At 38.8% G+C, this 26747-nt stretch overlaps 1 protein-coding gene across 1 annotated transcript in view; it reads left to right on the top strand.

The window, feature by feature from the left end:
• Positions 1-26747, top strand: part of ABCB5 (ATP binding cassette subfamily B member 5) — a gene marked incomplete at both ends in the record, with an annotated part of 107555 nt that overhangs the window by 13467 nt on the left and 67341 nt on the right. The window contains 7 exons of the mRNA XM_080940602.1: positions 9273-9423; positions 13686-13740; positions 17561-17752; positions 17837-18008; positions 21521-21645; positions 21725-21902; positions 26403-26516. Coding sequence (XP_080796728.1) covers positions 9273-9423; positions 13686-13740; positions 17561-17752; positions 17837-18008; positions 21521-21645; positions 21725-21902; positions 26403-26516 — 987 coding nt within the window. The remainder of the gene's footprint in view (positions 1-9272; positions 9424-13685; positions 13741-17560; positions 17753-17836; positions 18009-21520; positions 21646-21724; positions 21903-26402; positions 26517-26747) is intronic.

Genomic DNA, 26747 nt, shown 5'->3' with positions numbered 1-26747 from the left:
CTGACTCTCCCATTCCCAAATGGCTCCCAAGCTAGGAATGGAACTTCATGGACCTCTCCTAACTCTGTGCTGCAATTTTGTCTTGTTTATTCTTGTGTTGGTCTTGTGTGTGCAGTCCCAAACACTGAGAGTTCATGTGTACCATAGCCTTGTCATATCTATAAAATCCTGCTTTAGAGCACTCATCCATGCCCTCTGGATGTTTAGTACAACATCCCTCTCTGCTTCCTCTTTCACCATGATCCCTGACCCTTGGAACAAGGACACCTTATGATACAGGAGTCTCACTTAGAGCCAAACATTCCAGTCTCTTATTCCCAGCATATTTACAAGTGGTTTGTTGCTGTCTAAATTAACATCTACTTTGAAAAGGAGTTTCTCTGATTAAAGATGAGAAATACAATAATCAATAGATATAAATATAGAACTTCAGGGACAGTTTAATACTATATCCATTGAGCAGAATTATAGTATTATGCCCTACCCTAGGGTCTACAACCAACCAAGCCATAGATTTTTCTCAGTTGACTGTACCATGTGTGAGTATAGTACCATGAGTTCTATATGTCTTATAGAATGGGCCTTAAACCCAATCAGAAAGTGGCTCGTTACATCCATGATGTTTGTGCCACTATTGTACTATCAAACATATTTTAAAAAGACGGCTATTGAAACTCACAGAGTTTACAATTGGGTAAGACTCTTGATTGCTTTTCTCCCCCAGTAGCTGAAATAGAACTTTCTAACACTGTGAACGCCAGTCAGAAGTAATGAAGCTTTCAGTGGAGCAAAAATCACTGAGTAGGGTTGGAGGTGGTGTGTGATAGGACAGGGCAGGTGAGAAAATATTGGGGAAAATATAAGGAATAATAAACTCTAAAGAGCTTTTAAAACATTATATAATTACCTACTACTGTAGAAGCATGTATATATGTATGTATAAAACTATTTAAGACCCGGCAGTGACTTCAGGGCACAGAACAGAGCCCGGCCCATCTGCCACCCGGACTGGCAGCTCCTAAAGGTTGAAAAATTGGTGAGTAGGAGATCTAGGCAGCCAGGTAGCAGAGAGATCTCTGCGGAGTGTGCACAGAAAGCGAACCCCCCGCCCTGCCCTGCCTGATCCAGGGACCAGGAACAGAACTTTGGAACTTCAGTTTCCATCCAGCGGAGACTTCAAAGCGCAGAACAGAGCCTAGCCCATCTGCCACACGGACTGGCAGCTACTAAAAGTTGAAAAACTGGTGAGTAGGAGATCTAGGCAGCCAGGGAGCAGAGAGAACTCTGCGGGGTACGCAAAGAAAGCACACCTCCCCCTGCCCTGCCCTGCTTGATCCAGGTACCAGGAACACAACTTTGGAACTTCTGTTCCCACCCGACGACTCTGAGGCATAGAACAGGGCTCGGCCCATCTGCCACCAGGACCAGTGGACATCCAGGACACAGACCAGATACAAGGGAAAGGCAAGAACATATCACTGACAACAAAATGGCAAGAGGAAAGCGAAAGAGTATATCCCAAGGAAACCAAGACAACCTGGCAACACCAGAACCCAGCTCTCCCATAACAGCAAACATTGGAATGTCAAACAATCCAGAAAAAGAAGACACAGACCTGAAATCATACCTCAAGATGCTGATAGAGACACTTAAACAAGAATGGGAGGAAAAGCAAAAAGAGTCAGAAGCTTTTAAAGAGGAAACAAGAAAAACACTCAAAGAACTAGAGGAAAACAGAACCAAAGAGATGAAGGAATGGAAGAGGGAATTTAAAACGGAAATTGACACAATAAAAAAACACTAAAAGAGATAACCCTAGAGGTAGAACACCTAAAAAAGAAATCGGGAGTCACAGAAGCAAGCATTTCCAATAGATTACAAGAGATGGAAGAGAGAATCTCAGGGGCGGAAGACAACATTGCAAACATAGACAAAACAGCCAGAGAAGATGCAAAAACCAAAAAGCTCCTAACCCAAAATGTCCAGGAAATCCAGGACACAATGAGAAGACCGAACCTAAAAATAATAGGAATAGAAGAGGGAGAAGAGTATCAACTAAGAGGCACAGTAAATATCTTCAACAAAATCATACAAGAAAACTTCCCTACCCTCAAGAATGAGATGACCACGAGCAAAAAAGAAGCCTTCAGAACTCCAAATACGTTGGACCAGAATAGAAATACCTCCCGACACATAATAGTCAAAACACCAAGTACCCAAAGCAAAGAAAGAATACTAAAAGCAGTAAGGGAAAAAGGTCAGGAAACATATAAAGGCAGGCCAATCAGAATCACACCCGATTTCTCAGCAGAGACTATGAAAGCTAGAAGAGCCTGGACAGACATCATGCACACCCTAAGAGAGCACAAGTGCCAGCCCAAGCTGCTATGCCCAGCAAAACTATCAATCACCATAGATGGAGAGATGAAGATATTTCAAGACAAATCAAAGTTTACACAATATCTGACCACAAACCCAGCACTACAACGAATTATAGGTGGAAAACCCAATACAATGAGGGAAAATACAGCCTAGTGAAAACAAGAAAACTCCTAAACAAGAAAACCAAAGGAAGAAAAAGACACAGACACAACTCAACCCACAAAAGCAATGATAGCAAAAAACAGAAACAACTGTTCCTTGATATCTATTAACATAAATGGACTCAACTCCCCAATAAAGAGACATAGGCTATCAGACTGGATACATAAACAAAATCCAGCCTTTTGCTGCACACAGGAAACTCATCTCAGAGACAAAGACAGATACCATCTCAGACTAAAAGGGTGGGAAAAAAACTTCCAGGCAAACAGCCCCAAAGAGCAAGCTGGAGTGGCTATTCTAATATCGAATAAAGTAAATTTCCAACCAAAAGTTATCAAAAAAGATAAAGAAGGACACTTTTTACTCATTACTGAGTAAATCTGTCAGAAGGAACTCTCAATCCTTAACATATATGCTCCAAATAAAAAAGCACCCACATTCATAAAAGAAACCCTACTAAAGCTCAAAAAATACATTTCACCCCACACAATAATAGTGGGAGACTTTAATACCCCACTCTCACCAATGGACAGATCATGGAAACAGAAACTGAACAAGGACACTGCAAAACTAGCAGAGACTTTGAACCAACTAGAATTAAGAGATATCTACAGAACATATCATCCTAAAGTAAAAGAATACACCTTCTTCTCACCACCCCAGGGCACCTTCTCGAAAATTGACCACATAATTGGACACAGAACGAGCCTCAATCGATATAAGAAAATTGAAATACTCCCATGCATCCTCTCAGATCACCATGGTCTAAGGCTGGTCTTTAACAACAACAAAGACAACAAAAAGCCCCCATACACATGGAAACTAAACAACGCAATGTTAAATGATAGCAGAGTCAAAGAAGAAATAAAGAAATAAATTAAGGATTTTCTAGAATTCAAAGAAAACGAAAACACAACATACCCAAACCTATGGGATGCAATGAAAGCAGTACTGAGAGGAAAACTCATAGCCCTAAGTGCTTCCAAAAAGAAACGGGAGAGAGCTTACATCAGCAACCTGAGAGCACAGCTAAAAGCCCTAGAACAAAAGAAAGCAGATATACCCAAAAAGAGTAGACAGCAAGAAATAATCAAAATTAGGGCAGAAATAGACCAAATAGAAACAAAAAGAACCATTGAAAAAATCAACAAAACCAAGAGTTGGTTCTTTGAGAAAATCAACAAGATTGATAAACCCCTAGCCAGACTAACTAGAGGGCAAAGAGAGAGTATCCAAATTAACAAAATCCGAAAGGAAAGTGGAGACATAACAACTGAAACTGAGAAATTCTAGGAATCATCAGATCCTACTACAAAAACTTATATTCCACAAAATTGGAAAATCTAGAGGAAATGGACGAATTCCTAGACAGTAAAAGATCCCAAAGATAAACAAGGACCAAGTAAACCATCTAAATAACCCCATAACACCTAAAGAAATAGAAGTCATCAAAAGCCTCCCAACCAAAAAAAGCCCAGGTCCAGACCGGTTCGGTGCAGAATTTTATCAGACATATATTGCGGATATAAGACCAATACTCTCCAAACTATTCCAAAAGATAGAATCAGATGGAATATTACCCAACTCATTTTTTGAGACTACAATAACACTCGTACCTAAACCACACAAAGACCCTACAAGGGAAAAAAAACTTCAGAACAATCTCACTTATGAATATTGACACAAAAATACACAACAAAATCCTTGCAAACCGAATCCAAGAACACATCAAAACGATCATTCACCATGACCAAGTAGGCTTCATCCCTAGAATGCAGGGATGGTTTAACATAAGGAAAACCATCAATGTAATCCACCATATAAACAAACTCAAAGAACAAAATCACATGGTCATCTCACTAGACACTGAGAAAGCATTTGACAAAATCCAACACCCCTTCATGTTAAAAGTCCTGGAAAGATCAGGAATCCAAGGTACATACTTGAACATAATAAAAGCAATATACAGCAAACCAACAGCCAACATCAAACTTAACGGTGGGAAACTTGAAGCAATTCCACTAAAATCAGGGATTCGACAAGGCTGCCCACTCTCCCCCTACATATTCAACATAGTACTGGAAGTCCTGGCTGGAGCAATTAGACAGCAAAGGGAGATCAAGGGATACAATTCGGAAAGGAAGAGATAAAAACATCACTCTATGCCATGACATGATAGTGTACTTAAGTGACCCCAAAAATTCTACCAGAGAACTCCTACAGCTGATAAAGAAGTTCAGCAAAGTGGCTGGATACAAAATTAACTCAAACAAATCAATAGCCTTCCTATACTCAAAGGACAAACATGTGGAGAAAGAAATTAGGGAAAAGGTACCCTTCACAATCCTCACAAAAACTATGAAATACCTTGGTGTGACTCTAACTAAGCAAGTGAAGGACCTGTATGAGAAGAACTTCAAACCTCTAAAGAAGGAAATTGAGGAGGATCTCAGAAAATGGAAAGATCTCCCATGCTCATGGATTGGAAAGATCAACATTTTAAAAATGGCCATCCTACCAAAAGCAATCTACAGATTCAATGCAATCCCCATCAAAATTCCAACCCAGTTCTATACTGAGTTGAAATGATCAATGTGCAATTTCATATGGAATAACAAAAGACCTAGAATAAGGAAATCCATCCTCAACAACAAGAAAACATCTGCGGGAATCACTATCACTGACCTCAAACTATATTACAAGGCAATTGTGCTGAAAACTGCTTGGTACTGGTACAGAAATAGGCATGTGGATCAATGGAATAGAATAGAAGATCCAGAAATGAGCCCTCATGTATATGGTCACCTGATTTTTGACAAAGGAGCCGTAAACATTCAATGGAAAAAGGACAGCCTATTCAACAAATGGTGCTGGTCCAACTGGCACTCAGCATGCAAAAGAATGAAAATAGACCCTTTCTTATCTCCTTGTACAAAGCTCAAGTGTAAGTGGATCAAAGATCCCCACATTAAACCAGATACACTGAAAGTATTAGATGAGAGAGTAGGGAAAACCTTAGAACACATAGGACAGGAGACAATTTTCTGAACAAAACACCAATGGCTCAAGCACTAAGGTCAAAGATTAACAAATGGGACTTAATGAGATTGCAATTTTTCTGTAAGGCTAAGGATATTGTTAAGAAAACAAAACGGCAACCAACAGAATGGGAAAAGATCTTTACCAACTCCTCATCAGATAGAGGCCTAATATCCAAGGTATACAAAGAACTCAAAAAGCTAGACACCAGAGAATCAAATAACCCTATTAAAAAATGGGGTACAGAGCTAAACAAAATGTTCTCAGTTTAGGAATATCGAATGGCTGAGAAATATCTGAGGAAGTGCTAGACATCCTTAGCCATCAGGGAAATGCAAATCAAAACAACCCTGAGATTCCACCTCACACCAGTCAGATTGGCCAAGATCCAAAACTCAGATGACAACAGATGCTGGCGAGGTTGCGGAGAAAGAGGAACACTTCTCCACTGTTGGTGGGGTTGAAAACTAATATAACCACTCTATAAATCAGTCTGGCGATACCTCAGAAAATTGGACATAATACTACCTGAAGACCCAGCTATTCCACTTCTGGGCATATACCCCAGAGACACCTTAGTACACAACAATGATATATGCACCACAATGTTCATAGCAGTTATAATAGCCAGAAACTGGAAAGAACCCAGATGTCTTTCAGAAGGTGAATGGATACAAAAATTGTGGTACATTTACACAATGGAATACTACTCAGCCACCAGAAACAATGACTTAACCAAATTCTTAAGAAAATGGCTGCATCTAGAGAATATCATTCTGAGTGAGATAACCCAGTCACTAAAGAACAGACATAATATGCAGTCACTGATAGTGTAATGCTAACCCCAGAGGCTCGAACTGCCCCAGAAACAACTCACAGACTGTATGAAGTCCAAGAAATAAAGAAAACAAAACAAAACAAAAAAAAATAGTCATGCTCAATCCTTACCCACCAAGTACACATTGACAAATTCCGGGTTGTACCCTGTATTACATGTACTTTCTGCTCATTGTAAAAAAAAAAAAAAAAAAAAAAATCTTTACACACTGAGAAAACTTTGACTATTTCCAGGTTGCATCTTGTTTTACATGTACTTTATGCTCATTGTTACTGGTGGGATCTTTATCACACTATCAAACCTTTAAAAAAAAAAAAAAGTACCGACAAAAATGTATTGTATAATTTTATGCAAAAAATGCTTAAAATCTGTACATTTATCTTTGTTTTGTAAAATAAATAAAAAGAAAGGTGCCATATCTGCTAGTGCTGAGTTACAGAAAGAAATATATGTATACACAGATAAAAAAAAACTATTTAAATGAGTTACTACTCTATAATGAAACAATGCCTCCCTGGTGTGATACAAGCTATCAAATAAAAAGCCTAGTGCCTGGAATTCAGTGCCTATTTTCATGTTATTGGCCACTGGAGTCCTATAAACCACCCCCAAACATTACAAGATATTGGCACTGCTCTTGGTTTCTCTCCAGAACTTGATACTAAAATCCTATAGCCCAAGTCCAGGACACAGAGATGTCAAGCATATATGAAGAGTTTTTAAATAATTATTATGTAAAGCCTGTTTATGGTAGAAAACATGACAATGCACATATTTGGAATTCTGTTTGTAGAACACTGTCATGCATATCTTCTTAGACATCTCTCCAACACTAATCTCTTTCCTTAGTTGTCGGTGATATAGTAACTGTTACAGTTTGGTTTCTGTTGATGTAATAAACATCATGACCAAAAAGCAACTGGAGAGAAAAGGGTTTATTTCAGTCTTCATTTTATAGTTCATCATCAAAGGAAGGCAGGGTAGTAGCTTAAGGCAGAAGCTTGAAACCAAAACCAAGAGGGAATATCACTCACTGGTTTGTCCTCAGACTCATTTCAGTCAATTATTTAAGGGCCCAGGCCCACCTGCCATGGGATGGTAGTACTACAGTTCACTTGGCCCTCCTACTGTTGTGTCATGAACCCCAAAAGGCCACCAAGGAGCTGAATCTGATGTAATCACATTAGAATCTCTAATTAGGGTCTAATACAACAGGAAGGTGGAGCCCTGAGCCCAATTTCAGCCAAGAATTTATGGAGGCAAGAAAAGGGTATCTACCCTGATACACATCTGATTTGGGGGCTATAATGGCCTTTAACATAATTGGCTGGTGCTGGGAGCCAAACCATAAACTTAACTTCTGCTCTCCTCCTGATTGGTGGTTGTTAGGCAAGGGCAGACTTGTAACCTAGAGGTACAGATTTGTTGGGGGAATAACCTGGAGACACAGGTCTTGTGGGTTACCTTGGAAACTGGTGTTAGGTACCAGTCAGTTAGTTAACTTGAACCTTAGGTCAGATTCTCTAAGATGGAGTCTGAACCCAAAATATCTGGTCTCTCACTACATTAATCACCTTTTTTTTAAATGCCCCCATAGACAGGACCACAAACTTGTCTGATAGAAATAATTCTTCAGTTGAGGTTTCCTCTTCACAGGTGTGTCAAGTTGACAATAAAAATTATCTGTCACAATAGAACACATGTTTAAAAAGTTAAAATCTAGGAAGTATCAGAATGAGCATAACTTTATCAACAGGACAAAATACCTCTAAACACATGCACATGTGGTCAACACTAATGTTTTTAGTAGTGTCCAGATTTGTGAAAGTGGTATGTGCATGTGTGTGTGTGTGTGTGTGTGTAACAGTAATAATTATAGAAGAGATTATGAATTCAAGAGGGACTTAGGGAGACATGAGAAAGCTTAGGAAGGGGAGAGGAAGAGGTAAAAATTATATAAAATGAAGTGTATCCATATGTGAAATTCTCATTTTTTTTATTTAAAAAACAAGATAACATACGATGCTGGTAAAAATCAGGAGCACAGACAACCATGTGTCATATGTAGTGGTGAAAATTGCATTGATTGTTATTTCATAATTACTGCTGAGCTATTGCAATGACTGAACGAGAATACAGTGTGTATACACAAAATATGTACTGTGTGTGGTGCTATTTAAATCTGATGCATTTCAGCAAACATTACATTATAATCCTCCTCTCTTATCAGGATGAAAACTCATGACACAAGTGTCATTCATGGTTTGGTTTTGGATTGGTATTGTGGGGACTTGATATAATATGGAGCATTCAATGTTTGGCTTTCAGGCATCCCATCTTACTATAAACATCCCTGTAAATAATTATTGGCCCTTGTTTAAAAGATAAGAATAATTTGAGGGCAAATTTAATGTAAGGAACATTAAATAAAAGATGAAACATATAATTTATCACATCTGGAGGTCTACAAATAGTGACAGAGATTCAGTAATGCTCCTGAACAAATATGTTGATCGACTTTTCATCAAGTCCTTTAAAATAAGTGGGAATGGAAACTTTGGAATCACTCCCATACGGGATCTGAAGTATATTTTCACATGGTTTGAATTGTTTGGGCTGGTTTGATTTGCAGCACCTTCTTAAACCCTGCTATGAATCTTTCAGAGATAAGACTGGGTTCTTGGTTGCTTTTTTTTTTTTTTTCTGTAGAGAGAAAGGTATACCCATGGTGTTATGATTGATTTACTCTCATAATTTGTTGGTTAGATAATATTTGCTATAGGTAAAGCTATAGGTGGGCAGTTTTGCTTGTGTTTTACAACAGTAACATTTTCACACTTTGTTTTTTCAGTTCCGCTTTGCTGATAATCTGGACATTGTGCTCATGACCCTGGGAATACTAGCATCAATAATCAATGGAGCCACTGTTCCTTTAATGTCCCTGGTTTTAGGAGAAATAAGTGATCATTTTATTAATGGATGCCTAGTCCAAACTAACAGAAGTAAGTGCAAGACCTTTCTGCATCACTGGAGATTCAAACACATTAAATAAAATAATCCAACATTGAGCTTATATATTACTACAAAACAATATTTGTATAAATATACTTGTTTACATCACCTGATACTAAATAACCAAGGTTTGTATTAGAGATCTTCAGAAAAATCACTTGTGCCTCAATATATAACAATGGTGGAGAGAAAGAAAAAAAGAAAAAGGATGACAGAGAGGAGGGAGGGTGAGAGAAAATAGGGGCAGAAAGGAAGAAAAGGAAAAAAGAGAGAGGGAAGAACAAGAAGAGATGGAAGGAAAAGGGGTTAGCAGAGGGGAACGAACTGGTTTATATGACTGTGGAATCTGGCAGGAAGAAGCCAGTGCTATAGCTGGTCACTTATTGACAGTATATAAAAATCATCTGAGACCTCTGTGGTTCATCTTGTCTCTGAAAATCTTAGCAGTGTTCTAAAAATAGTGATGCATGTATCAGGACTTAATTAAAAGTATGTCCCATTTTCATCATTCACCTATAATGTTTTCTTACAAAGAAAAGATCAGAACGTTAGGTGTGACTTTAGTTCTCCAGCTTCTTGGGGTTCTTTATCTAGACATGGAAATATGTGGTGTTATTAGCCATAATTTAGTGTGAAGGCAGCAAAGAACATGCAAAAAAGTATATTGCTAAAGTCAAATACCCCAACAATAGCAAAGAGGAGGAGAGCCGTAGCAGAGAGCCTGAAAGCATGTTTTCATGCTACTCACGTTGGTGAGCATCTTTCCTGCATCATAGCCCTCACACAGCTTCAAGGTGAGACCCTTTAAGGTGGCTTTAGTTCAGTATATAATTCCAGAGGTCTTTTAAGATATTGAGGCAGTATGGTTCTCCTGTGCATGGATACACTAAGGATCTGGTGGGGGTTGATGAATGTTTTAAACACAGTAATTCTTCAACTTTACGTAGGTATTTCAAATTCAGTATTCTTATAAGCTATTTATTACACTGAGGCAAATGTCTCATTAAAACCTGTACCATTTCTTAGACTCTTGCCTGTCATTTCCAGTTTGCTTCCGTCTGTGCCCTACTTGACTTTAAATATATCATGCCTTCTGATTTTCCATCCCCTGGCTGATATTTCAAGTGTTTTCCTTTTATCTGCGTGGAACTAACCCATTGCTTCTGTCTCTATGTCTTCCCAAGTGATTGTTTCCTCCCTAAACAGTTATGAGGTTTTTGTCATTTCTAATGATACAAACAAAACAAAACTAAATATGTGAATAAAATTAAAAGTTCATTCTTTATAGGGGCTGGAGAGAGTTCAGCAAGTAAGAACATTCATGATGCAAATGTGGTGTGTGTGTGTGTGTGTGTGTGTGTGTGTGCGCGCGCGCCCCTATATATTTAACATTCCTGGTTTCCCTAGTGATCTGTGGGTAAGAAAAGACCTCTGTGCCATCAACACAAAAACATTTGTATTTTAGTGATATAAGCTAAATTTAGTGATAAAATTAAATATTGTTGTGCATATTGATTCATAAGTTCACTGAGCAGATATTTACTGACTGTCAACTCCATCTCAGTGAAGCAATGAAAAACTCAGCAGCTTAAGGCAGTCTTTTTAAGAGTATTCATTTTGTTTGAGGTATTTTATAACCTTAAATTCTTACTTGATGTCATGATTTGAATAAGAATTGCCCCCATAGGCTTATGTATTTGAATCCTTGGTTCCATGTTGGTGGAACTTTTAAAGAAGGATTGGGAGGTATGGTCTTGTTAAAGGAAGTGTGTCACTGGAGGTGGGCTTTGAATTTTCAAAAGCCCATGCCTCTTCCAGTTCTTCTCCTCTCTCCCTCTCCCTCTCCCTCACCCTCTCCCTCTCCCTCTCCCTCACCCTCTCCCTCTCCCTCTCCCTCTCCTCTCCCTCTCCCTCCCCTCTCCCTCTCCCTCTCCCTCTCCCTCTCCCTCCCCCCCTCCCCTCTCTCTCTCTCTCTCTCTCTCTCCTCTCCTCCTCTTCTCTCCTCTTCCTCCCTCTTTTCCTCCCTCTCTTCCTCCACATCTCCCCATCTTTCCTTTCCTTCTTCCTCCTCCCTCCACCATCTCTTTTTCTGCCTCATATTTGTAGATCAGAACTAGCACTATGCCTGCATGCCTGCTGCCATACTTTTACCATGATGGTCATAGACTCTCACCCCCTGGAGCCATGAATCACAAACTAAATGCTTTCTTTTATAAGTTGTCGTTGTTATGATGGCATGTCACAGCAATAAGAGTGAGATGCTTGCTTTAGGTGGGAACCGGTTAGTGCACATGTGATAGATATTGCTGTGGTACATATTCTTAGAGAGAGTGAAGTATCTCAGTGAGTCAGGGTACTTGCTGCTGAATCTAATGACCTAGATTTGATCTCCAAGATCCACAGAGTAGAAGAAAAGAATTAATTCCTGCAAGTTGTATTCAGACCTACATACACACTAAACAAGCAAACAAATTTGATGTCAACCAATCAAAAGGAAGAAAGCTTTATTTTGGTTATTGGTTTGGAAGGTTTGGGCCCATGGTACAATGACTCACTGCTGTGGGCCTGTGATAAACCAGAGAGAATGGGTGTGGCAGAAGGCAGAGCAAAGCAAATGTGCTTACTTCCTGATAAGAGGCAAAGAGAGCAGAGACCAAGCCTGAGCTGGTGACCGCTTCCTTCAGCTTTTGTCTACTGCTGGTCCCTGTCGGTGGCACTGCCTGCATTTAGGGGTAGTCTTCCCTTCAGCTGTTCCCTCATGTCAGTTGTTCCTGAAAAGGCCCTCGCAGACTCACACGGAATGTGCTTTACTAGTTTCCCAAACACTGTCAACCCAATCAAGATGACAGCTATGATTAACCACCACTATGATAAACATAAAAGCAGTTTAGATTTAGGTAAGTTTCTTGGATATTACTGTTATATTATACCACATTACTGAAGAGGTTCAGAGGCTGGATAGGTGTCTAGTGGTTAAGAGCACTTGCTGTTCCTGAAGAGGATTTGATCCCAGCATACCACAATTCCAGGGAATCTGATGCCCTCCCTGGGTACCTGACATGCAAGTGGGGCATATACATGCATGCAGGCAATATACTCATACACATAAATTAAAATAAATGTTAAGAGAGAAGTAGAAATATGAATGGGTATTCTTTTAACATTTTAATAATAGTTATGCTAATTGCTCATGTTAGTTTTCTGGAGGATTATTTCCCACATAAAATAAATAAATAAAAATAGTAACTATCATTAATTAGAGGTTCCTTTCTGTGTAAACATTGAACTTTTGCATTGGCTACTTCTATTGATATGATCTCAAAATTAAGATTACACTATTTCTATGTCAGTGGGATAACATTTTAGAAAGAGTATTGTTTTCTTTTCGTAGCTGGGTTAAATCTCAGTTAACATTTTTATTAAGATTTATTATCTGTACTCTCTCTGCATCAATTTTAATTTTTGAAATGGACTATTTTAAAATTATGTATCACAATTCCATAAATGGGATGAGGGGGATAACTATTCATGTATAAGTAAATTCACAGACATTATTATATGTGATATAAGAGATGAAGAACATTAAAGTCTGCAGTCTTTTCCAAATGTTTATTACAGAGGTTTATTAAAGAAAATTGTAATATTGGGTACAGTCTATGGTTTTGTATTGTTGGTTAAGTTGGGAATTTGGATATTGTTAATGGTAGGCAATATTTTTCCAGAAGACACAAAAAAGATTTTGCATCCAAGACTCATAAGCAAAGACTGCTTGAAATCATTTTGTTGTTGGTTTTATTGGTAATAACCTTCTATATTTCAATGAGATTTGTGTCCATGTTTTGTCATGACAACTTTTAAAACTTCCCCATGTATACTTGCATTTGTTGAACTTTCTAAGTCACTCTCTGGGACATGTTGAATTTAATTCTAAAATGCATAAACTTGAGCTGTTACTGTAACTACCTTGGCTGTTAGCTGACTGTCAGCAGTATCCTAGAACTCTTCCCAGGTGTGAACCATGATGTCACTGTTGCCTCTTAGTTTTTATTGTGGAGAAAAAAGAGAGTTCTTGGAAATTCTCCTTTAAAACACATAGGCAGCAAGGAATCATGATCTGGGGGCATTGACTTTATTTTCTATAAAAGCAAGCAAACAAACAAAAATTATGTATTTGGTTTGGACGGATAATTATGAAACACTCTGGCTAACTATTAGTTTCCTTTATAATTTAAAAAACAAATCTTTTTTACAGCTAAATATCAAAACTGTTCTCAGTCTCAAGAAAAGCTGAATGAAAATATCAATATGTAAGTCCAAATGAATTAAGTTCCTACTTCTCGAATGCTGCTTTATCCAATACTTGAAAGAATGAACTAAAAACTTTAATCATTTATATCATACTTAAGTGATTAAAGTAAGCCTGTGCTTTTCTTCCCTTCCATATATTGTATAATTAGAACATAATTTTCCCATCTATTCCAGGGGTATGAGTCTAGAGAGATAACTAGTTCAGTAAAGTGCTCACTGTGCCAGTTCAGATCCCCAGCACCCAGGTAAAGCCAGGCACTCAGCACTGGGAGAGAGACAAAGGATCCCTGGAACTCATTAGCAAGACAGTGTAGTCAAATCAGCAAGCTCCTGGTTACAAAAGACCAGGCCTCAAAAACAGGGCAGAGGGCAATGGAAAAAAAAAAACTAATGCTGATCTTTGTATACACACACACACACACACACACACACACACACAAGCCCATGCACATGCACACATGTGTGAACATATACATGTTTTGCATACACAAAGACTGGAATAATAAAAGGTGTGTAATCATCCTCTCTGATGATTTGACAAAATTGGTACCAACCCAAAGCTGTGAGGATCTGTGACTTTATGCCAGTTTTGTTCCTAGAGCTGAAAAAAAAAATCTCCTAGAGGATAAAGGGTTTTTTTTCTCTTTTCTAAAAATTGTTTTGCCTTCAACTATGATAGGAAAATGCTACTTAAATAGATTTTAAATATGAAAAGATGTGCTAATGATAGAACTTATTAGAAGAGCTTAGTATGTGTGAGGCTCAGGTTTGATCCTCAGCATCATAAAGAGAAAAAAGGAAGAAGTTAGAAAGGAAGGAGAGAAGGAACATAAATTAAGTGAATACAGTGAAGTAAATAAATTTGAAAATAAAATTTAAAAGAATAATAATAAAGATTGAGAATAAATTCCATCCAGAATAACAATTTCGAAGTCTGAATAGTAAAATAAAAATTATAGAGGCATTCTGTTTTGTAAATCATGAGATAAATAGTAGACATGACTTCATTATCTATCACATGATGAGTTAAATGTTTCCTCTTTACTGGTCTCTTCATGTTTTTTTCACTAAAAGTTTCAACATCTTCAAACAGACCAGAGTGACACCTAGTATTTTCTTCTCAGCCTTAGCTCTGTCTAACTGCTTTGGTTAAAACATGATCTGCATTACTGAGACTTGGGGCTCTCCATAAAGCTCAAGCTGGCCTTGAACTCATGAGCCTCCTCCGTTGACCTCCATTCAAGGGCTAAGTTATGAGAATATGCCACTCTCCTGTCTAATATGTTAGCCACAGCCACATGTATCTACAGAGATACAAACTAATTGAAGTTAAGTAAATTCTAAATTCACTTCCTCTGTATCATTTCTCATGGACTCCATGAGTACATCTGTCTGTGGTACACCTGCTGACTGATCTACGAAGTACACATTCTTAAAACTGCACCATTGTCTTATACTTGAGCTGAAAGAGAGCTTATAAATTCTGGATATATGTTCTTTTTCAGATTTGAAGTTGTTTTCTTGCACTATGTGGCTAGTCTCCATTTCATTAAATGGTTCTTTTGAAGTACAAATGTTTTACATTTTGATGAATTTAAATTTATCAATTTCCTTAAAGACTGTTGTTGCCTTAAATATTAAATGAAGGCTTAACCTTTTATCCTGAACTTTGCTGGGACCATCTGGCATTGCTGGGATCTCTAACTTGGCATTCCAGGCTGCCTTTAAGAACGGTGGCATGGTTCACTCCACCGTCCCTGTTGTTTCTGTTCCGGGTGTTCTGTCCTCAGTGTTTTCTTTGCTCCACTGCCCTGTACAAATATGACTCCAAAGTTTAATAATCTTTTCATGTAAGAATCCACAAATCCTCTACACAATAAGATTATATGCAATGGACAAAGATACAAACTGCCCTTCTATATGAGATAAAAGAATCCCTTAAAACATTCATATCTATCTAATGCCAATTAAGTCCACCTAGATCCAGATCACCCTTCTAGAGTTCCATCTTGATTTCTCCCAAATCTCTTTCTGCCTCCTGTCTCTATTTCTGCCCTCAAACTTTGCCCTGCCTCTCTCCCCTGTCCAACCATGTATCACCTTAACATAAATCTACAGACTGTGATTTTAAATTTAAGAAGTTTTTGAGCAACTGAGAGTCACTAATTTCTTTGATATGTTTTCATGGGTTAGCCCTTACCTATAGACCTGTGTCCATTTCAAGTTAATATATGACTAAGGAAGAGTCTAACTTCATCTTTCATACATGTTGTCCTAGCTTACATGTTTCTAGCTTCTGAATTATCGATGATAGAACCATACCTTTTTTTCTTACAACTTTATTTTTAAAAAAAACAGAGATACATGTACAGATTATTAAAAGCATTTTAGCATAAAACTATATGAATATATTTTGTCAGTACTTGATTTTTTAAAAGTTTGATAATATGCATTGAAATCTTACTGTTTACAATGATCATAAAGTATATGTAAAACAAAACATAACATGGAAATAGACAAAGTTTTCTTGGTGTATAAAGATTAAACATAATGATTTTTAAATGCCAAAAATTGCCACAAGATTATCATGTTAGCTCTTGACTTCTTAATGATTTAAGGTCTAGGTGTACCCCACTCTGGGAGAATGCTATACACTTATTGTTTTTGTTTTCTAAGAAGGACTGAGGCTTCTACTTTTTGGCCTTTCTTTTTTGAGCTTTATATATATATATATATATATATATATATATATATATATATATATATATATATATATATATATATATATATATATACATATATACACATATATACACATATATGCTATACATAGTTATGTACATTTACATCTTTATATACACTTATGTTTATGTATTTATATATAAATATATATTTACATTTATTTATTTAGCAAGATGGGATCACTTATTTTCCATGTCACATGTATGGAGGTCAGAGGTCAGTTCATGGGAACCAGTTCTCTTCTTCTACCGTATGTTTCCAAGGGATCAAACTCAGGTTGTCAGCTAGACAAGAGGCTTTACCCACTAAGTCATCTTACTAGCCCTCTCACCAGTTTTTAATGACTAACTCTGTTTCACAGTTTAGATCCCAGCAATAGTATTAATTCCTCAAAGAAACTTTTCTTACTCAGTTTATTATCTGTATCAGTTCTTCCATCTTATGCTTGTCTACCAGTTATTCTGAGGCCTATCTTCTGTTAACTCAGTTTAAGAACACCTGACATTTTCTTTTCCTTGTCTTGTCTGTCTTTCCATCAGAAAGTTTCTTTAGAACCTCAGATAGTATATTCCCCATATGTGGTTATTAAATGACCCTGTTTCTTACCTGTCCTCCTAGTTAGGTGTTATAATGACTTTCAAATCTTCTGTACTATCATGAGTTCTAAGAAAGACAAGGTTTAACTTTTGTACATATTAGCTTAACATAAATTTCTTACATTGGATTTCAAATATGTGGAATTTCCTGTCAGTTATTAATGAATAAGAACATTTTCTTTCCCCTCCTGTTCACTTGCACCAATCTTAATTACCTCAATGTAATTTTTCCACCTGAAGGTATTATTAATACTGAGAGAGAATAGAACAACCATGTTTTAAAGACATGATCTAGATGTCTCAAGGGAAATTTTAGAATACTATTCAATTCTGTTATGGGTGATTTCTATGTTCCAGAATACATTTTGCCAAATGTTAGATTTCTTTTCTATTTTGGGTAGCATTGTTGGTGAAGACCTTTGCTTTGTCTTACTTGGGGGATAGCTGTGCTCCCACCTGACGTTCAGTCATCTTTTCTCAGGTTGACTCTCTATTACACTGGGATAGGAGCAGCTGCCCTTGTTTTCGGCTATGTGCAGATTTCCTTCTGGGTCATAACTGCAGCCCGGCAAACCACAAGAATCCGAAAACAGTTTTTTCATTCAATTCTGGCACAAGACGTCAGCTGGTTTGATGGCAGTGACATCTGTGAACTTAACACCCGCATGACTGGGTACAGGGGAGGAAAAGGGTCTGTGTGGCCTTGGTGTTCATGTACAGTCTGTGTAACTGAACCACGGGAACTTCTCTGTTGCAGTGACATCAACAAACTCTGCGATGGCATTGGAGATAAGATCCCTCTGATGTTCCAGAACATATCTGGGTTTTCTATTGGCCTGGCAATAAGCTTGATAAAGAGCTGGAAACTCTCCCTGGTGGTTCTGTCCACATCTCCTTTCATAATGGCTTCATCGGCAGTGTTCTCTAGGGTGAGCAAGCTTGTGCTGGTCCCAGCAGCAGGAGGAGCATGGTGCTTACGATTCTGTTTATTCGGCATGTACCAGAGTATAAGAGAGGGTATCAACTTCTGACCTTTTAGTCAGTAATCACCTTTTATGTATTTAAATTACATGGCTAAGATATGATTTTTTTTATTAATATCTTACTAATGGAAAAAAAATAGCCTAATACTGCTTCAAATGGTGGCACAGATAGAGGACATTACATACTGGACATTTAGCTGTTGCAGGGGCAATACTGTATACTCTAAACTCCCCCAAGGAATGCATTGCAGCTCATGGTCCTGGTAAGAACTGAAGGGAAAGATCCTCAAGTTACACCCTTAACAAGCTGTTTGATAAGTCTCCTCAAGTTTACGTTTCACGTGCCTTTAAATGATTTAGAAAATATGTTAACATCTAAATAAACATTGTCCAGCTCTTTAATCAAATTTGTATTTGCATTCTCAATTGCATTCTGAGCCATTTTCTAGTGCACATACCAGAAGATAATAATCTTGTTTGCAATCTGGTGAAGAGAGGGAGGTGTGTGTGTGTGTGTGTGTGTGTGTGTATTCATCCTCCAGCAGCCCAAGAAAATCCCTAATATTTCTCAAAATCATCTCCACAGTTGTCCAGGGGGCATGTCCATCATATCAAAGGTGCTTTTCTTCTAATTTTGTAATTAGAAATTCTCAAAAATCAAATCTATAAAATTTCCTGGCTCACTTGCTATCAGGATAATACAAGGGTTTCTAGCAATAAAAATATTCTGCATTTGACTGTTTTCTTAAAAGGCAGCTTGGGTGTTTAGGCAACATATCTCTTTAAAGTTTTCTGCTAGCATGTATTCATTGTACACAACAATAGGTTTCATTCTCCCATGTTTAAAATGTAGTTTATCATTGCCTTTCTTGTTACCACCCCCCACTCTCGCTCTCCTTCTTTTCCTCTTCCTGACTAATCACCCATCTCCTTTCATATCTTCGTGTCTGTGACTCCATATGTTTCAATGGGTTGTTCACAGCATGTGAGTGAGTGCTTACTTAGAGGAACACGGACAATGTAGCAATGGCAATCTCACTGAAAAGCATTAGACAGCAGGTTTGTGATAGTCTGGCTTCTCATGTTGACCTTACATTCCTCATCTTTACCTCAGGCTTGCATGAAATGAGAATCACTCAATAGGAAAAAAAATCAGAATGTGTTACTAAGAACAGAACATTATCTTTTCAAGAGAAAAGTGGACAGAAGTTGTAAAAGAAGATGCAGAAGGAATCTTAAATTTCACTATTCTATTAGCTGAAGAGAAAGCAAGTGAGAGCCAAAGTTCCCCCCAAATAACCAGGGTGCATGATCTCCTTCAATTCAGTTTAATTTGGCAAATATTTGCTAAATATTCAATATGTACAAGGCTTAGCACAATGTGGTGTTACCCTCCAGTGATCTACTGTGGAGTTATCTTTGTTAAGTAAACTCAGAAATTTATGAGCTGTTCTGGCTAGTTTTATATCAACTTGACACAAGCCAGAGTCACTAGAGAGGAAGAAAGCCTCAGTTGAGAAAATGTTCCATTAGATCCGACTTTAGGGCATTTTCTTAATTAGTGATCAGTGGGGGAGGTCCATCCCGTTGGGGATGGTGCCACCCCTGTGCTCATTGTCCTGGGTTCTATAAGAAAGCAGGCTGGCAAGCCAGTAAGCAGAACCTTTCCATGGGTTCTACATGAGCTCCTCCCCTCAGGTTCCTGCCCTGTGTCAGCTCCTGCCCTCACGGCTTTTGATGATAAACTGTTATACAAAAATATGAACAAAATAAACCCTTTCCTCCCCACCTTATTTTTGGCTACAGTGTTTCATCCCAGTAGCAGAAACCTAAGACATTGATTAGTATTTAATTTATATCATCCCATGACTTTACCAGCCACACAACCTTCCTCTACACCAAATCAACTCCATTTGTATGGAACATACTTTGGTATTTTGGAAACAAGTGGTTTGTTACATGAGTAGGCAAGATGAAATTCCCAGGTTTGACATGATACTGTTTTTTCCTCTCATTGAACTGTTTTATAAAATGTTTATAAATAAAACTACACAGAGGATTGACAAATGGATTATCATAAAGAAAGGGGTACCTGCTATTTCAGATTTTTAAGAAATCAGATAAGCCCACCTACTGTCTGCAATGGTGATTATCTCCTTCTTTTTAAGTCTCACTTTCTAATCTTGAGAGATAAAATATTTACTGACCATATCTCAGCATATATGAGTAACAATAGTTTCAGGACCATTCTTCAGTCATAAGAAAAATGAAGTTCCTCTTCCTGCCATAGTCTTGTGACCTGATTCCCATGAATCCTTTTTTTTTTTTTTTTTTTTTTTTTTTTTGTTTTGTTTTGTTTTGTTTTTGTGCATAATAACAAATCAATTCAGGTCAGGTTGACTAATTTTCAATATCCATGAGACAAATGATATTTCTAATGTCCTTTGTCGAGTCAAATATTCCTCATTGTGCCAGTTAAACTACCCACATCAGAGAGAAGCTTTTAAAATACAGGTAATTCAGTGAAGCTTCAGTGGTAGAAGAGAAAGTCAGATAAGGAGTTCAATGTTGGGTAATGAGAGGTTACTCGGGTTTCAAATTGTATGAGAGTCAAGTGCTCTGTAAAGTCTCACTCCTGTTTCTCTGTTGGCTAATGCCCTAGCTTCTGCTACTGTGAAAATCTACTCTGTCAAGGGCAACTTGGGAAAGGAAGGGTTTATTTGTAGCTCACAGACCATCACAGCAGAGAAGTCAAGGGCAGAGAGAGAATAAATGTGGGCATGCTTGTACTGAGCTCTTTTCTGTCCTGTGCAACTCAGGATCACCTGTCAAGGGAATCGGTCCACCTGTAATGGGTAGGTCCCCCCACCTCAATTAATATAATCAAGATAATGCTCAACATGCATTCTCACAGACCAGGCTGATCTAATTCTACATCTGTCAAGCTGACAGTTAAAACTAACCATCAGAGTCAGTTTTGTGTTGCTGTAACACAGATGGAAAGAGAGAGTAAAGTTTTATTTTGGTCCTGCCCTAATTGGGTCAGGTACTGAGATGCTGAGGTAGGACACAGTGTCAGACAAAGGCCAAAGGCTGGCGACCCCTAGCTTTTAACTCTCTGTTACTGTTCTGGGGACCACAAGATAATGGCTTCTGGCAATTTTGGGTTCATAGTCTTAATCCACCATGACAGGAAAGGTAGAGGGTGAGCCAGTGTTGGATGAAGGATGTGGTTGAGCTTCCTACCTCCAAAGACAAGGACGTAGAGAAAGAGAGTAAAGCCAAAAGTGGACTATGACCCACTTGTAGTAGCCTATGTCCATCAGCTAGACCCTACTCCTGAAGGTTCTATAGATTTCCCCCCAAAAAATCACACCACCAGCTGAGCCTCTGGGGAACATTTCAAATCATAGCAGATTCATTTTTTGTCTAACAGTGACTGTGATTATTACATACAGATGGTCATCTCACTGACCAGTAAGGAGCTGGATGCCTACTCCAAAGCTGGTGCTGTGGCTGAAGAAGCCTTGTCATCAATCAGAACAGTCACAGCCTTTGGAGCCCAAGAGAAAGAAATTCAGAGGTCAGTCCCTTTAATTATGACAAAAGATGCTTGGTTCTATTTTCTCCAAAGGTTACTATTTGGTGTTTTGCTTTGTAAGGTATACGCAAAATCTAAAGGCTGCAAAGGAGGCTGGCATAAAGAGGGCTATAGCTTCAAAGCTGTCTCTTGGAGCTGTCTACTTCTTTATGAATGGAGCCTATGGACTGGCTTTTTGGTATGGAACCTCCTTGATTTTCAGTGGAGAACCTGGATACACCATTGGTACTGTTCTCACTGTAAGTCTTATTTGAAAAACAAAGATCATCTTTCTTTACCTAGAGTTCAGTTTTACCAAACTTACTTTGAATGCGGATGATTACCTTCTCGTGATTTGTATGTACTATTAAATCTTAATATAAGTGTGTGTGTGTGTGTGTGTGTGTGTGTGTGTGTGTGTATTTAACAAGATTTATTTATCTAACATGTTTTGTGTCCTCATTGTGGCAAGCATTGTGATGTTAGAGGAATCATAATTAAATTCCCCACTAATCTTATTCTAGCACTGAAAATGGCCAATCTGTAGTGAAACATTTCTTCTCAGGTTTCCTGGGACTCGAGATCACAGCCCACAAAGATGATGCTAACTGAAAAGTCCTACGGTAGTTGGATGCATCTGCTGTACCACTATCCTTTCCTGCATTTAGCTGATTTTAGGCTGGAGAAGTGGCAAAGTGGTCAGTATGCACTGCTTTTGCAGAGGACCCAAGTTCAGTTCCAGCACCAATGTTGGATGGGGAAAGTTCACAACTGCCTTTACCTTCACTTCCAGCTCCAGGGGACCCCATGCCCTCTGTCCTCCTCTGACATCAGCATTGGTGTGCAAAAACACCCATGCAGAGACACATACAAAGAAATACATTTTTTTAAAAGTAAAGAGAGTATTCTGAGCTTTTGGGCTAATATCTATTTATTGGTGAGTTCATACCATCTGTGTTCTTTTGTAATTGGGTTACCTCACGCAGGATGATACTTTCTAATTTCATCCATTTGCCTAAGAATTGCATGAAGTCATTGTTTTGTTTTTTTCTTCTTTTTTTTAGAATATTTTTCTCATTGTTTTAATTAGATACACTGTATTTACATTTGAAATGTTATCCCCCCCTCCATTGGGCTTCATAAATGTGCACTCCCTCCTAATCACTCTCTCCACCCTATTGCCTTGGCATTCCCCTACATTGGGAAACATGCCCTCCCTGGACCAAAAGCCTCTTCTCACATTGATGCCAGACACTGCAATCTTCAGCTACATGTGCAACTGGATTGATAGGTCTCTCAATGTGTGCTCAAATGTTGGTGTTTTACTCTATGGGAGTTTTGGAGGGTTTGGCTGGTTGATAATGTTGTTCTTCCCATGAGGTTGCAACTCCTTTCCGCTCCTTCAGTCCTTTCTTTAGCACCTTCATTGAGTTCCCTTTGTTCAGTCCAATGGTTAGCTGCAGGCAGGCTCAGGTGTATCACTATGACTCTGACATAGTCCCTGAGGAGGCATCTCTATCTGGTTCCTGCCACTAAGTACTTCTTGGCATCAGCTATAGTGCTTGGATTTGGTGGCTTCATATGTGGTGGATCCCTGAGTGAGGAGGCTTCTGAATGATCTTGTCTTCAATCCATGTTCCTCTCTTTGACCTTGCATTTTCTCCCATGAATGTTTTGTTCTACCATCTAAGAAGGACTGAGGCATCCCCATTTTGGCCTTCCTTCTTTGTGAGCATAATAATGTCTGTGAATTGTTTCTTGGGTATCCAGAGCTTTCTGGGGCTAGAATCTGCTTAGCAGTGAGTGCATACCGTGTGTGTTCATTTGTAGCTGGGTTACCTCACTCAGGATGATACTTTCTAGTTCCATCCATTCGCCTACGAATTTCCTGAAGTCATTGTTTTTAATAGCTGAGTAGTACTCTGTTGTGTAAATGTACCAGACTTTCAGTATCCATACCACTGTTAAAGAACTTAAAGAACATCTAGGTTCTTTAGAGCTTCTGGCTATTATAAATATGGCTTCTATAAACATGGTAGAGTATGTGTCCTTGTTATATGTTGGAGCATCTTTGAGATATATTCCCAGGAGTGGAAGAGCTGGGTCTTTAGGTAGTACTAGGTCCAATTTTCTGAGGAACAACCAGACTGATTTCCACAGTGGTTTTACCAGCTTACAATCCCACCAACATCAAAGGAGTGTTCCTCTTTCTCCACCTCACCAGCATCTACTGTCACCTGAATTTTTTATCTTAGCCATTCTAACTAGCATGAGTTGGAATCTCAGGATTGTTTTGATTTGCATTTCTCTGATAACCAGGGATGTTTAACATTTCTTTAGGTATTTCTCAGCCATTTGATATTCCTCAGTTAAGAATTCTTTGTTTAGCTCTTTAGCCCATTTTTAATAGGGTTATTTGGTTCTCTTGATTCGAACTTCTTGAGTTCTTTGTGTATATTGAATACTAGCCCTCTCTAAGTTGTAGGATTTGTAAGGATCTTTTCCCAATCTGTGGGTTGCCTTTTGTCCTATTGACAGTGTCTTTTGCCTTACAGCAACTGCAATTTTATGAGTTCCCATTTGTTGATTCTTAATCTTATAGCATAAGCTACTGATGCTCTGTTCAAGAAATTTTCTTCTGTACCCGTGTGTTCCAGGCTCTTCCCCCCTTTCTCCTTTATTAGTTTCAGTGTACCTGGTTTTATGTGAAGGTCCTTGATCTACTTAGACTTGAGCTTTGTACAAGGTGATAAGACTAGATCAATTTGAATTCTTCTATATGCTGACCTCCAGTTGAACCAGCGCCATTTGTTGAAAATGCTGTCTTTTTTCCATTGTATGGTTTTAGCTCCTTTGTCAAAGATCAAGCTTAGAATACCCAAGATACAATTCACAGACCATATGAAGCTTGAGAAAAAAGAAATACCAAATATAGATGCCTCAATCATTCTTAGAAGGGGGAACAAAATATTCAAGGGAGGTAGAGAGTGGGAAGGAACTGGGAGGAAGAGAGAAGGGGGAGGAAGAAAAAGCAGGGGGAGGCAGGAATCAGGTATGGGAGGAAACAGGAATAATATAGAGAAGTCAGGAATTTGAACTGAGGTGTGTAGCAATGGGGGATGGGGAACTGAGGAGTACCTACCAGCAAGTTCCAAATGCCAGGAAAGCAAGAGGACCTAACAGAAATGACATTAGCTAAAATGCCCAACAGAAAGAGGAGAGAACCTCTAGAGACCATATCTAGAGGTTAGGCAAAGCTCCAGGTTGAGGAATGGGGCCACCTACTCATATCTAAATTTTTAATCTAGACTGGCTTCTGTCTAAAAGAAATACAGGAACAAAGTGTGGAGCAGAGACTGAAGGAAAGGCTATCCAGAGACTGCACAACATGGAGATCCATCCCATATACAGTCACCAAACCCAGACAGTATTACAGATGCCAAGAAGTGCTTGCTGACAGGAGCCCCTTATAGCTGTCTTCTGAGAGGCTCTGCCAGAGCCTGTCAAATTCAGAGGCAGATGCTCACAGTCAATCATAGAACTGAGTATGGGGACCCTGGTGGAGGAGTTAAAGAAAGGAATGAAGAAGCTGAGGGTGTTTGCAACCCCATAGGAAGAACAAAAATATTAAACAACCAGACACCCCCAGAGCTCCCAAGGACTAAATCACCAACCAAAGGGTAAACATGGCTTCAGCCACATATGTAGAAAAGAATGGTATTGTCTGCTATCGATAGGAAGAGAGGCACTTGGTCCTGTAAAGGTTTGGTTCCCCAGTGTAGAAGAATGCCAGGGTGGTGAGGTGGGAGTGGGAGGGTGCAGGAGTGGCAGCACCCTCATAGAAGTAGGGTAGGGGGATGATAGGGGTTCCAGGGGGGAAACCAGGAAAGAAGATAACATGAAAGGTAAATACATAAAATATCCAATAAAAAATGAAAAAAAAAATAGATAAAGAAAGAAAAGTGTCATGCAATTCTTCCCTATCTTTCAATCCAGAGTCTTTTAAACTGCTACCGTTGGATATGAAATAGTAAGTCATTCCAGTAACCTCCAGTCTCTACATCAGACACAGCAGTTCAGGTTTAAAGAGGTCTATCATGATGAGCAAAGGGAGCCTCTCTACTGCTTTCCTTCTTGTTTGTCTTTCCATCTTAGGTAGATGTCTCTTCATTCAATTAAATTGGTCTTTTAAATTTGAGACTTTCATCGTTAAGGCTTTAAACTGTTTATCCATCTCATATGAAGAACTAGGAGCTGACATTTTTACTCCTTTAAGTCCCCACAACTGTGTGACAGAGAAAAGTGCATGACCTTCTGGAATTTGTTCCTTATTTGACCTTTTCCTGCAGAGTCATTAGCCGAAATAAGGACAGTGACAGAGCAGTTTTAAAAATGGGGTGGAAGCAATACAATGTCTCCGGACTATTGATTTAATCACTGTCTTGCTAAAACTCCCAGTATTGGCCATAGTAGAGGGGCAGGAGCCCACAGGAGCACACTCAGTTTGTGGGCAGCTTCCTGTGGGCCAGCTTGGTTCAGGCAGCTCAAATGTTGCCTCAGCTGGAGAGACACAAACTCATGCAGTGGAAAGTCAGACTGCTGGGGTAGCCTGTGTTTTCCTTACATGCTTCATTCTGTCTTCTACATTCTTATGTAAGTCCTCTCATAGTCCATGAGCACAGGCCAAACATGCCTCCCAATCCCATTGTCTTTCTTATATCACTGCAACAAGGTGACTATTGTTTACTTTGTCCCTGTAGGTTTTCTTCAGTGTGATTCATAGTAGTTACTGCATTGGATCTGCAGCCCCTCACCTGGAAACCTTCATGGTAGCCAGAGGAGCCGCCTTTAATATCTTCCAGGTTATTGATAAGGTAGGAGCTCTCATTGCATTGAAAGATAGGTGTCTTTACTGTAAGAAGGAACCTGAAAGATAGGCACATTCAACTCACTAAAACCACAGGGAGGCCATTTGGGTATAGAATGAAAGATTGTGGTTAACTTTTTATGGGGGAATGTTTTTTATTGAAAACTGCTTGTGTGCCTGGCGCTGATGGCATTTTAATCCCAGCACTCAGGAGGCAGAGGCAGGTGGATCTCCGTGA

The sequence above is a fragment of the Micromys minutus genome, assembly GCF_963924665.1.
Source record: "Micromys minutus genome assembly, chromosome: 1".
Taxonomy (NCBI): Eukaryota; Metazoa; Chordata; class Mammalia; order Rodentia; family Muridae; genus Micromys; species Micromys minutus.
Note: the sequence above shows the minus strand (reverse complement) of the source record. Positions and strands in the feature narration are given on the sequence as shown.